The 12,500-nt window shown below is 37.9% G+C and overlaps 3 protein-coding genes across 3 annotated transcripts; 1 reads left to right on the forward strand and 2 right to left on the reverse strand.

The window, feature by feature from the left end:
* Positions 1-485: 485 nt before the first annotated feature.
* Positions 486-3,161, reverse strand: LOC137991316 (uncharacterized). The gene has a single exon (XM_068836426.1). It carries the CDS (start codon positions 3,159-3,161, stop codon positions 486-488), a length of 2,676 nt encoding a protein of 891 aa, XP_068692527.1.
* Positions 3,162-6,462: 3,301 nt separating this feature from the next.
* Positions 6,463-8,457, forward strand: LOC137990569 (uncharacterized). The gene is made up of 4 exons (XM_068835708.1): positions 6,463-6,844; positions 6,961-7,206; positions 7,372-7,630; positions 8,135-8,457. The coding sequence occupies exons 1-4, from the start codon at positions 6,664-6,666 to the stop codon at positions 8,451-8,453; spliced, it is 1,005 nt and encodes a 334-aa protein (XP_068691809.1). The 5' UTR covers positions 6,463-6,663; the 3' UTR covers positions 8,454-8,457.
* A 935-nt stretch (positions 8,458-9,392) lies between these two features.
* LOC137991317 (uncharacterized) lies at positions 9,393-10,327 on the reverse strand. Its single transcript, XM_068836427.1, has 2 exons — positions 9,565-10,327; positions 9,393-9,403 (listed from the first exon to the last, which is right to left on the reverse strand). Exons 1-2 carry the CDS (start codon positions 10,325-10,327, stop codon positions 9,393-9,395), a joined length of 774 nt encoding a protein of 257 aa, XP_068692528.1.
* Between the last annotated feature and the right edge of the window lie 2,173 nt (positions 10,328-12,500).

A 12,500-nucleotide genomic window follows, 5' to 3' on the forward strand; every position in this document is an offset into this window, starting at 1 on the left:
ATAATAATAGCGGGGCTCCGCATGCCAAATGGGGGCAAGCGGAGCACCATGGACAAGAAAGTATGGTAACCCATCTGTGCAAGAAAATTTGGTTTTGGTCTCCGTACGACTGTCCACACTCCGTATGACAATGTGACTAGTATCGTGGTCTCAAGTTAGAGCGCATCGAGGCAGGGTACATCTTTGATATTGGACATCCATGTTATCGTCAATTTTTCACCAGTGAAAACAAGGTATCTACTGACCAGTATCACGCGACCATACTGCAGACTCACGTTTAGAGCTATTACTAAGGGCGCAGCATTGTTATAACTCAATCACTGTTAGAGATTTTGCCAAAAATCGCAGGTTTGAACTTATCAAACTGCTTTTTTAAGTCTTATCGGGCCAAAGAGAACCTAAACTGTCCCAAACATTGCTTACAAGTGCATTTATTGCAGATAAATGTACTGTAATCCAATATAAATTAATACAGTGTCGAGAGTTCAGTTGTAATAAGTCTTGTCTGTCGAAATAGACAAGGATGACAAGAAAACTCGCCAATGATGTCTGCTGTAAGCTTGAATGACGACGTCGTGTGTCAACTTAGCTTTTACGAGTATATCTTTCAGAGACCTTCCTCGTTTGTATGATATAATTGGAGGTTCTTTGTAGATCTGTCTGAGTAAAGGCTGTTTCTCTATCAGTTGCCAGTGTTTCATGAGAATGTTTTTAAGGCTGGGAACTGATGGTTGATACTGTGTGACAAAGGGCAAAATGGTTTTTTCTCTTGATGGTTTTTGTCGGAGTGCTTCTTTCCTGTTTTCAAAGTGTATTTCAGAGAGAGTTTGAGTTATTAAGTTTCGTGGATATCCTCTCTCTCTAAGATGCTTTTTGAGTTCTTCTAGTCGGTTTTGAAAGTTTTCTTTTGAGGAATTTGTTCTGAGTAACCGGAGGGCTTCGCCTTTTATAAAAACCTTCTTGACCCCTAAAGGGTGGCAAGACGTGAAATGTGTATATTGGAAAGTTTCAGTAGGTTTGAAATGCGTTCGTACGTCGAGAATTGACGAGCTGTTAAACCGTTTGCCTTTGTACACAATTGTATCCAGAAATGTGACTTTTTCCTCAGAGATTTCTGCTGTGAATTTAATAGTGGCGTGGTGATTATTTGCTTGTTCAATGAAGTGTGTTATTTGTTCTCTTCCGGTACCCCAGAGAGAGAAGATGTCGTCTATATATCTTTTCCAACAGATAGGCTTTATTGCGCTCTTTTTTAATAACTCTGTTTCTACTTTCGCCATGAAGATATTTGCGAAAGCAACAGCGACCTTTGTTCCCATCGCTGTCCCGTGTGTTTGGAGGTAATTTTTTCCATTAAAATGGAATGAGTTTTCTTTTAAAATGAGACTGAGCGCTCGTTCAAGTGACTGTGTTGGAATCGGGGGTTTATCTTTGTAGTGAGTAACATAGGCTTTGCATATAGTTTTGATCCCCTCTTCCTGTGGAATGTTGGTATATAGACTTGTCACGTCCATTGAAACAATGATCCCGTGCTTTGGGACTTCTGTGCTTTCTATGAAATTAATGAAGTCTGTAGAGTCTTTAAGATAAGAAGCCTGTTTTTGTGCTATCGGTTGCAACAGCCTATCAAGAAATGCTGAGATTCTTTCTGTTGGTCCGTCACAACCTGATATTATTGGCCTACCTACTGGTGTAGGCTTGTGAATTTTAGTTAGGGTGTAGAATATGGGAATTCTAGGCGGGCTCGGTGTTTGTAACAGCCATTTTTTTGTCATGTCATCAATGTTTTTATTTTCATGTAGTTCTTGTATTAGTTCTTTCACCTTATATTGAGTTTCCTTAACCATTGGTTCATCTAAAAGTCTATAGTGTTTCGAGTTGTCAAGTAGCGTTTGACCTTCGTTTATTTTGTTTTCTGTGTCCATAATAACGACACAGGAACCTTTGTCTGCTTTTTTCACATTGAGATCTTTGTTTGTTTTTAAAGATTGTAGTGCTTCTCGTTCTTTTGATGACAGATTGTTTTTTGGCTGTGACAGTTTAATTTCTGCCAGTTGTAATTTAACCTCTTCAAGATAACTCTCGAGTGCAACTGAGGGTTGAACTTGTGGTATCCAGTTTGATTTTACATGATAAGGATGTGGTTTGCTATTTTGCCCATGAAAGATATATTTCAGGCGCATCCTTCTCGCAAATTGCTCAAAATCCTGAAGAAGTTGACGCCTGATATGTTGTTCTTTTGTTAATGGTGTGGGTATAAATTTTAACCCTTTAGAGAGTAAATTTATTTCATGATCTGTGGTGTTTTGTCTGGATAAGTTCTTTATGTACCCCCTGTTTCTTTCTAGCTGTGTTCTTTTATAAGCTTGTGCTTTTGAGGTTTTGCGTTCCTTACGCTTTTTACTGCCCGATTTCGACAGTTTGTTGTTTTCCTGTGCACCCTTGTTATGTAAGTTGGACTCAGTAAGTAGACAGGCATACTTTTCACCACTCTTATTTGACATTGTGCTCATGAAGGTTTTAAACTCGTTGAACTTTTTAAAGAAGTTTTCAGCTATCTCTTTTACATTTTGCTCATGAGTGTTCATATTGTCCTTTGATTTCTTGTTTACAGTTCCTTTCGGTCTCTTTTGCCGCTTGAGTGATTTTTTGCTTTCATCTATTCTCCTTTCATGGTACCTGATTAGGGCGTTCACCACCTCTTGTTCTGTTGTTTTTCTTATCCTTTTAATGTCTGTTTTAAAGGCTTCATCTGCCCTTATGCGTGCTCGTGCTTTGTATTGTAATGTCTTTGGGCATGTTCCTCTTTGGGAATGCCTATTCAGGGCTTTTAAAGCCTCCTCTGATTGTTCTATTATTCTTTCTTCCGACAGTGTTTCACTGTAGCGGCGTTTTCGGTTCTGATTTCTTTTCTGGTCCTGTGGTTGATATTTTTTGTCAGAGGTGGTTCCGCGTCTGTTCTCCTTCTTGTCTTTTTTCTTTTTAGCGTCTTTTGGAGATCTTTGGCTCGGTTCGGGGTCAGGTTCAGAAAGGTTGCTTTCTTCTTCGTCGTTTGTTTCGTCGACAACACTGACATCTATTTCGCCAATGTCTAGAAGGTCATCGTTGGAGGTCGTTGGTACGGCAAGGAGGCCTTCTTCTGTTAGCATTTTTTCTGACATTTTCGTTCGGCGTTCTATCAGGATGGTCAGGCAAGACCGCGGTTTCGATCCTATCTTATGGATCTCTTCAGTTCCCGATTCCGGGGAACGATAGAGAAGTCTCTCTGTTTGTTTAGCTAGAGGAGTTTCTTAGCCTCTTTTATACTCGTTTGTATTCTTCAGTAGTGTGACTTGATTGGCTGATTTATAGTTTGTTCTTATTGGCTGTATAAAGGTGTATTTTTGTGAACCCCTTTGTTCGGTGGTATCTGTTCTTTTTTATGTGGCTCTAAAGCATTGTTTACGACACCTTTATCATTATTGGTCTTCTTCTTGTTGTTCTGTCTTTATACTTTTGAACCTTTGTTTTTCATTTAGTGCCTTGTAAATGTGCCCATGAACATGACATCCATAGGTTGTACTCGCACGTTGTGGATCGGGGCCTGTCAGATAAAAATCACATTGAAATATCATAGGGGTTGACAAGCCTGACTCACGCTTTCCACCCACGTGTTTTAGCCGTTAAATCTCAGAGTTTAGCTTTTACGAGTATATCTTTCAGAGACCTTCCTCGTTTGTACGATATAATTGGAGGTTCTTTGTAGATCTGTCTGAGTAAAGGCTGTTTCTCTATCAGTTGCCAGTGTTTCATGAGAATGTTTTTAAGGCTGGGAACTGATGGTTGATACTGTGTGACAAAGGGCAAAATGGTTTTTTCTCTTGATGGTTTTTGTCGGAGTGCTTCTTTCCTGTTTTCAAAGTGTATTTCAGAGAGAGTTTGAGTTATTAAGTTTCGTGGATATCCTCTCTCTCTAAGATGCTTTTTGAGTTCTTCTAGTCGGTTTTGAAAGTTTTCTTTTGAGGAATTTGTTCTGAGTAACCGGAGGGCTTCGCCTTTTATAAAGCCCTTCTTGACCCCTAAAGGGTGGCAAGACGTGAAATGTGTATATTGGAAAGTTTCAGTAGGTTTGAAATGCGTTCGTACGTCGAGAATTGACGAGCTGTTAAACCGTTTGCCTTTGTACACAATTGTATCCAGAAATGTGACTTTTTCCTCAGAGATTTCTGCTGTGAATTTAATAGTGGCGTGGTGATTATTTGCTTGTTCAATGAAGTGTGTTATTTGTTCTCTTCCGGTACCCCAGACACGGGACAGCGATGGGAACAAAGGTCGCTGTTGCTTTCGCAAATATCTTCATGGCGAAAGTAGAAACAGAGTTATTAAAAAAGAGCGCAATAAAGCCTATCTGTTGGAAAAGATATATAGACGACATCTTCTCTCTCTGGGGTACCGGAAGAGAACAAATAACACACTTCATTGAACAAGCAAATAATCACCACGCCACTATTAAATTCACAGCAGAAATCTCTGAGGAAAAAGTCACATTTCTGGATACAATTGTGTACAAAGGCAAACGGTTTAGCAGCTCGTCAATTCTCGACGTACGAACGCATTTCAAACCTACTGAAACTTTCCAATATACACATTTCACGTCTTGCCACCCTTTAGGGGTCAAGAAGGGCTTTATAAAAGGCGAAGCCCTCCGGTTACTCAGAACAAATTCCTCAAAAGAAAACTTTCAAAACCGACTAGAAGAACTCAAAAAGCATCTTAGAGAGAGAGGATATCCACGAAACTTAATAACTCAAACTCTCTCTGAAATACACTTTGAAAACAGGAAAGAAGCACTCCGACAAAAACCATCAAGAGAAAAAACCATTTTGCCCTTTGTCACACAGTATCAACCATCAGTTCCCAGCCTTAAAAACATTCTCATGAAACACTGGCAACTGATAGAGAAACAGCCTTTACTCAGACAGATCTACAAAGAACCTCCAATTACATCATACAAACGAGGAAGGTCTCTGAAAGATATACTCGTAAAAGCTAAACTCTGAGATTTAACGGCTAAAACACGTGGGTGGAAAGCGTGAGTCAGGCTTGTCAACCCCTATGATATTTCACAGCAAAAACGTTTATCATGACCAATTTTTAAAAAAGTTAAAATTACAGTGCCAGTGGAAAATTTTGCAAAATGTCAATTTTAGCCTCTAAATAACACGTTTCATGAAAACTGCTATTTTGCAGTGTTTCCAGCAGTTTTCCAGTAGAAACAGCATGAAAGTTTATCATGACCAAATTTTAAAAAAGTTAAAATTACAGTGCCATTGCAAAATTCTGCAAAACTTTCGTTTTAGCCTCTAAATAACACGTTTTATAAAGACTGCTATTTTTTAGTGTTTGCAGCAGTTTTCCAGAAAAAAACAGCAAAAACGTTTATCATGACCAAATTTTAAAAAAGTTAAAATTACAGTGCCAGTGCAAAATTTTGCAAAACGTTCGTTTTAGCCTGTAAATAACACGTTTTATGACAACTAGTATTTTGGAGTGTTTGCAGCAGTTTTCCAGTAAAAACAGCAAAAACCTTTATCATGACCAAATTTTAAAAAAGTTAAAAATACAGTGGCAGTGCAAAATTGTGCAAAACGTTCGTTTTAGCTTCTTAAAAACAAGTTTTATGAAAACTGCTATTTTGCACTGTTTGCAGGAATTTTCCAGTAAAAACAGCAAAAACGTTTATCATGACCAAATTTTAAAAACGTTAAAATTACAGTGCCATTGCAAAATTGTGCAAAACGTTTTTAGCCTCTAAATAACAAGGTTTATGAAAACTGCTATTTTGCAGTCCTTGCAACAGTTTTGCAGTAAAAACGTTTCCCACGACCAAATCTTAGAAAAGTTAAAATTACAGTGCCAGTACAAAATTGTGCAAAACGTTCGTTTTAGCCTGTAAATAACACGTTTTATGAAAACTGCTATTTTGCAGTGTTTGCAGCAGTTTTCCACTAAAAACAGCAAAAACGTTTATCATGACCAAATGTTAAAAACGTTAAAGTTACAGTGCATGTGCAAAACGTTCGTTTTAGCCTGTAAATAACACCTTCTATAAAAACTGCTATTTTGCAGTGTTTGCAGCAGTTTTCCAGTAAAAAGAGTCAAAACGTTTATCATGACGAAATTTTAAAAAAGTTAAAATTACAGTGCCAGTGCAAAATTGTCCAAAACGTTCGTTTTAGGCTCTAAATAACACCTTTTATCAAAATTGTTATGTTGCAGTCCTTTCAACAGTTTTCCAGTAAAAAGAGTCAAAACGTTTATCATGACGAAATTTTAAAAAAGTTAAAATTACAGTGCCAGTGCAAAATTGTCCAAAACGTTCGTTGTAGCCTCTAAAACCCCATTTACACGACAGGAAAAAACAGCAAGGCAAGGATAAAAATTGGCAAGGGTAACTTTTAATCTAGGCAAGGCAAGGTGTAGTGTAAACCGGCAAAGGATGCCTTACCGTACCAATTTAATTTTCGGTTTTGGGACCACGTTTAGAGGTTGACCCGTTTTTGAAGAAATCGGTAAGGCAAGGACGAAAACTGGCACCTTGCCCTTTTTAAAGAAGTGTAAACGTTCCCGCTTGCCTAGAAGCCAATTTCTGATCAATCTGCGCATGTTACAGCTCCACAACGCATGCTCAGAAGTGGTAGTAGATTCAAAATGGCGGAGAAAGGGAAGTGGACTGACGAGGAGGTAGGAAAGTTAATGGACTTTTGGGCTGAGGAAACTATTCAATTTTCCTTGGATAATGCTAAAACTCCGAAGGAGAAAACGTCAGTGTACAAGACTCTACAAATGCAACTTGAGCAACAAGGTAGGAAACCTAGTTTTTATACGATATTCACGGATCAGTCAGTGTCAATATTTCTGAGAATTGTTTATAGAAAATCAAACACTTGTAAAAGACAGCGTCTCTTCTATTTTCAATAGGCGTCAAATGTGATGTAAAGGCGATTATAAGCAAAATACGGAAACTTCGTCAAAAGTATAAACAGGAGAAAAATAAAACAAAGAAGAGTGGGAGAGCTCGAGAGCGAAAATGGAAATTCTTCGATAAAATGGACGGCATAATGGGTCACAGGGCTAACATTTCGCCACCTCTGGTCCTTGATTCAAGTACTGACCAGACTGAGGAAGGCAACATGTCATATTCGGAAGATGTCAACATGCATCATGGTAATTCCATTTTGCTTTATCTAAAATTTACATGAAACTGTTGATTGGCCATGGGTATGTGCAGGGTGCACATAGACCATCATGTGAAAGGAGTAAGAGGTTCCTCACTTGCTTCGAGGGAGTAAGGATACTGTGGTGATGTACTTTTGTTTAATGATTTCGTAGTTATGAGTGATGCTGAAAGTGATGGTGCTGTCGCGGATGGAGGAGCTACCCCTCCTGTACAAATGGATTCACTTACTGGGGGTCCATCCGAATCATGTACATCCACTACTCCAAGTACAGGTTCGAAGGCAGTCATAAATAAGGTACCCAGTGGGAAAGCACTACCAAAAAGCTGCAGCACCAAAAGGACTAAGTTGGAGAGATCTCTTGAGCTTCTTTGTGACAAGATGATAACCTCGGCAGCTTCAGAAATGGACAGGTACTGAACTTTGAAATTCACTATGTTCAAGCAAGCACAGTGTTGTTGAAAAGTGCTTGCCTTTGGTGAGTAGTTATTATTCCTTACCACAAAGAATGTAAGAAATTCATTGATGTTATTATCAACATTTCAAACGCCATACGATCCTGTCAGAGTGGCATAATAATAGCAACTCAGCTGAAATCATAGCAGTCTACTGTTTGCCTTGAAACTTGCAAAATTATTTCTTTGGAGTGTCAGATTTTGAGATAATACAAACTGTGGTTGTGAAGCTACAGTCAGGATTCTTAAGATCTGAGTTCTATCAAGTCCTGCCTATGATATCAGTGCAATGTGCACTTTGTTAGTTTTGACTAAATTATGAGATATATCTTCATATTGTTACATAATGGTCTTACAGAGCCTAAGAAATATGACACGTTTGCACAATTTCATACAACTCATGTGTGTGGTCATCAGTCGTTGAAATATTGTATCCAAAGAGGTTGTTTTTTTTCTCCAAAGATTTTTCAAGATTGAAGAAGAACGGCACAAGCGGGAAATGGCATTACAGTTGGAGCAGACAAAGATAGAGGCCGAGAGGCGACGAGAGGAAAGGCAACACGAGTTAGCGGTTCTTCAACTCTTAACACGCAATGCATATACGCCTTCGACAAGCATGCAGTCATCAGCTGGATCTGTGGTATACAGTCCAACTGGGTATGATGATCCAGGCCAACGTGATAGCAGATTGTTTGGATGGGGCTATGGGACCATGGGTAGAGTAGTAGACGAAAGTGCGCGTTCATATTCGTCATCAGAGTCCAGCTACACACCGTTGTAATGAAAGGCTTTTTTTGCAAGTCATACGGTCACGTTTTGTTAAGTGTTTTACGTTCGAAATAGTCTAGGTAACTGCAAGTGTTTTAATATTAATTTTAAAAAGTTGTTTTGCTTTGTATTTAACATTTGAAAAAAAGGTTCTCCACGCGATACTCGAAACCTTAGTTATTACGCACTTTACCAAACGAAATCCGGGTAATCCTTGACAGTTCATGAACACAAGTCTTTTCTTCGTGAACAAAAAGACATTTAAAAGGACTCAACATATGTACACTGAGGAAACTAAATTATAGACATCAAGAACGGCATTATTGAGTAGCTTCATAAGAGTAATAAGCCTTCATCTGATTATTTTTCTCCTGTTTTCTTATGTTGTGTTTAACATTTAATTTCATTGCTAACAACGTAACTGACTGTTTCAATAAAGCTTCATTGACTCTTATGTATATTTGACAGTTCAAGGTTTCGTCCAAGTTGCTAGGAATGTGTGCCCCTCTCGCAACAAACAATTTTTCAGTACACCAATTTTTTGGTACCATAAATTTCCATTACATTGGGTTGCAATATTTTCTAGCATACAGGTTGTGACCCTGTTCCAATGTTCTCACCATCTTGAGACATAAAAAAGGTCTTAAATGCTGAGCGAATGTCTGTGGCATCGTCTCCTCCTTCAAGCTCATTTGGAGGTGACTGAGGCTGAAGAAGTGCAATTGTTCCATCCATCCAGTCTTCCAAGACTTCATTTTTTTGTAATTCACACATGTTGTGAAGAACACAGGATGCAGCAGTTAAGTTTACCACTCCAGGTACCTCCATATCTATCCTCTTGGAAAATCTGCGAAATCGACCCTTCCATCGCCCGAAAGTGTTTTCGACTGTCATGCGCGCTCTGCTCAATCTGTAATTAAACACCCTTTGGCTCTGGGGAGTGTTCGGGTTTTCAGGATATGCCTTCAAAAGCCAAGGCAGCAATGGATAAGCAGGGTCACCGAGTATGACAATCGGAACATCTTGATCCCCAATCCTTTCTCTAATATCTGGGAACAATGTTTTGTTGTTCCCTTTCTCATAGACACTAGAATTTGACAAGATGCGAGCGTCGTGAACACTACCTGGCCATCCAATGACAACATCCCTAAAAAGGTAGTTACAGTCTACCACAGCCTGCATGACAACACTGTGGTAACCTTTTCTGTTTACATAGTCGGTGTGGTCCTCCTTTGGTGCAATAATAGGGATATGTGTCCCATCAATAGCCCCAGCACACATTGGGAAACCCCATTTTTCTCTGTAAGTCTCAAGGATAGATTTCAGCTCGTCATTCTTTGGAATGTAAATTAATCTTCCCTGCAGACTTTTAATAATGGCACAAGACACATCTTTGATGGAATTACAAAGGAATGCCTTTGATACTCCAAGGAGGTTTGCAATCGTTCGGTACTCGGACGTAGAGGCGAGGTAGTAGAGTATCATTGCTAACTTCTTCCTCGCTGGAACGGCTTTTCGCATTGGAGTGTCATGTCTTGCTATTTCATGTTCGATTTCACCAAGAATAAACGAAAACGTATTTTTTGTGACACGAAAATTCTCATACCACTGCTCTTGAGTAAAGGTACTGTCAGCCATTCTAAACCAGTCATCTGACTTAGGATTCATCCAGATGTTTCGTTCCCTTGGAGGGTTAATTAGTGTTGACATCGCGAGCATAAAAAGAAACATTTTTTTCCTACGGCAGCCACGGTATCTCATTAAACTCTCTTTCCTCTTCAGTTCCTCACTTTTCTGTTTCTTTATTTCACGTTGTCGTCGTTTCTCTTCAGCCTCGTTTTTTTTCCTTAGCAAGGAGTTTACGAACATCAACAAGCTCGACGCCATGTTTAATTTGCAAAGTGCGCATGCTCTGTTACAATGTTAAGCCTTGCCTGGAGCAAAATAGCCTTGCCCAAAACAACCTTAGCGAGGATAAAAAGATGTATGTGTAAACAATCCTTGCCTTACCAAAATGTTAGCTACCCTTGCCAATTTTCATCCTAGCCTTGCCGTTTTTTCCTGTCGTGTAAATGGGGTTTTTTAAATAACAAGTTTTATGAAAACTGCTACTTTGCAGTGTTTGCAGTAGTTTTCCAGTAAAAACAGCAAAAACGTTTACCACGACCAAATCTTAGAAAAGTTAAAATTACAGTGCCAGTGCAAAATTGTGCAAAACGTTCGTTTTTCGCTTTAAATAACACGTTTTATAAAAAATCCTATTTTGCAGTCCTTGCAACAGTTTTCCAGTAGAAACAGTAAAAATGTTTATCATGACCAAATCTTAGAAAAGTTAAAGTTACAGTGCCAGTGTAAAGTTGTGCAAAACGTTCGTTTTAGCCTGTAAATAATACGTTTTATGAAAACTGCTATTTTGCAGTGTTTGGAGCAGTTTTCCACTAAAAACAGCAAAAACGTTCATCATGACCAAATTTTAAAAACAATAAAATTACACTGCCAGTGCAAAATTGTCCAAAACGTTCGTTGTAGCCTCTAAATAACACGTTTTATGAAAACTGCTATTTTGCAGTGTTTGCAGCAGTTTTCCAGTAAAAACAGCAAAAACGTTTATCATGACCAAATTTTAAAAAAGTTAAAATTACAGTGCCAGTGCAAAGTTGTGCAAAACGTTCGTTTTAGCCTCTAAATAACACGTTTTATAAAAAATGCTATTTTGCAGTCTTTGCAACAGTTTTCCAGTAAAAACACTAAAAACGTTTATCATGACCAAATTTTAAAAACGTTAAAATTAACGTACGAGTGCAAAATTGCCGAAAACGTTCGTTGTAGCCTCTAAATAACACGTTTTATGAAAACTGCTATTTTGCAGTGTTTGCAGCAGTTTTGCAGTAAAAACGTTTATGATGATCAGATTATAAAAAAGTTAAAGATACAATGCCAGTGCAAAATTTGCAAAACGTTTCTTTTAGCCTGTAAATAACACGTTTTATAAAAAATGCTATTTTGCAGTCCTTTCAACGGTTTTCCAGTAAAAAGAGTCAAAACGTTTATCATGACCAAATTTTAAAAAAACTACAATTACAGTGCCAGTACAAAATTGTGCGAAACCTTCGTTTTAGCCTCTAAATAACTTGTTTTATCAAAACTGCTATATTGCAGTGTTTGCAGCAGTTTTCCAGTAAAAACAGCAAAAACATTTATCGTGACCAAATTTTAAAAAAGTTAAAAATACTGTGGCAGTGCAACATTGTGCAAAACGTTCGTTTTAGCTTCTAAATAACACGTTTTATGAAAACTCCTATTTGGAAGTGTTTGCAGCAGTTTTGTAGTAAAAACAGCAAAAACGTTTATCATGACCAATTTTTAGAAAAGTTAAATTAACAGTGCCAGTGCAAAATTGTGCAAAACGTTCGTTTTAGCCTCTAAATAACACGTTTTATGAAAACTGCTATCTTCTAGTCTTTCCAGCAGTTTTCCAGTAAAAACAGCAAAAACGTTCCTCATGACCAAATTTTAAAAAAGTTAAAGTTACAGTGCCGGTGCAAAATTTTGCAAAAACGTTCGTTTTAGCCTGTAAATAACACGTTTTATGAAAACTGCTATTTTGCAGTGTTTCCAGCAGTTTTCCAGTAAAAACAGCAAAAACGTCTATCACGACGAAATTTTAAAAAAGTTAAAATTACAGTGCCAGTGCAAAATTGTGCAAAACGTTCCTTTTAGCCTCTAAATAACACGTTTTATAAAGACTGCTATTTTGCAGTGTTTGCAGCAGTTTTCCATTAAAAGGAGCAAAAACGTTTATCATGACCAAATTTTAAAAAAGTTAAAAATACAGTGGCAGTGCAAAATTGTGCAAAACGTTCGTTTTAGCTTCTTAAAAACAAGTTTTATGAAAACTGCTATTTTGCAGTGTTTGCTAGAATTTTCCAGTAAAAACAGCAAAAACGTTTATCATGACCAAATTTTAAAAACTTTAAAATTACAGTGCCATTGCAAAATTGTGCAAAACGTTTTAGCCTCTAAATAACACGTTTTATGAAAACTGCTATCTTCTAGTCTT

Source organism: Montipora foliosa, chromosome 2 (assembly GCF_036669935.1).
Source record: "Montipora foliosa isolate CH-2021 chromosome 2, ASM3666993v2, whole genome shotgun sequence".
Taxonomy (NCBI): Eukaryota; Metazoa; Cnidaria; class Anthozoa; order Scleractinia; family Acroporidae; genus Montipora; species Montipora foliosa.

Bases quoted from the DNA above. Each gene is read 5' to 3' on its own strand.
- LOC137991316 (XM_068836426.1), bottom strand. From the start codon at position 3,161: ATGTCAGAAAAAATGCTAACAGAAGAAGGCCTCCTTGCCGTACCAACG.
- LOC137990569 (XM_068835708.1), top strand. From the start codon at position 6,664: ATGCTCAGAAGTGGTAGTAGATTCAAAATGGCGGAGAAAGGGAAGTGG. The intron at 7,207-7,371 runs GTAATTCCATTT...ATGATTTCGTAG, and splicing joins AGATGTCAACATGCATCATG to TTATGAGTGATGCTGAAAGT. The intron at 7,631-8,134 runs GTACTGAACTTT...TTTTCTCCAAAG, and splicing joins GCAGCTTCAGAAATGGACAG to ATTTTTCAAGATTGAAGAAG.
- LOC137991317 (XM_068836427.1), bottom strand. From the start codon at position 10,327: ATGGCGTCGAGCTTGTTGATGTTCGTAAACTCCTTGCTAAGGAAAAAA.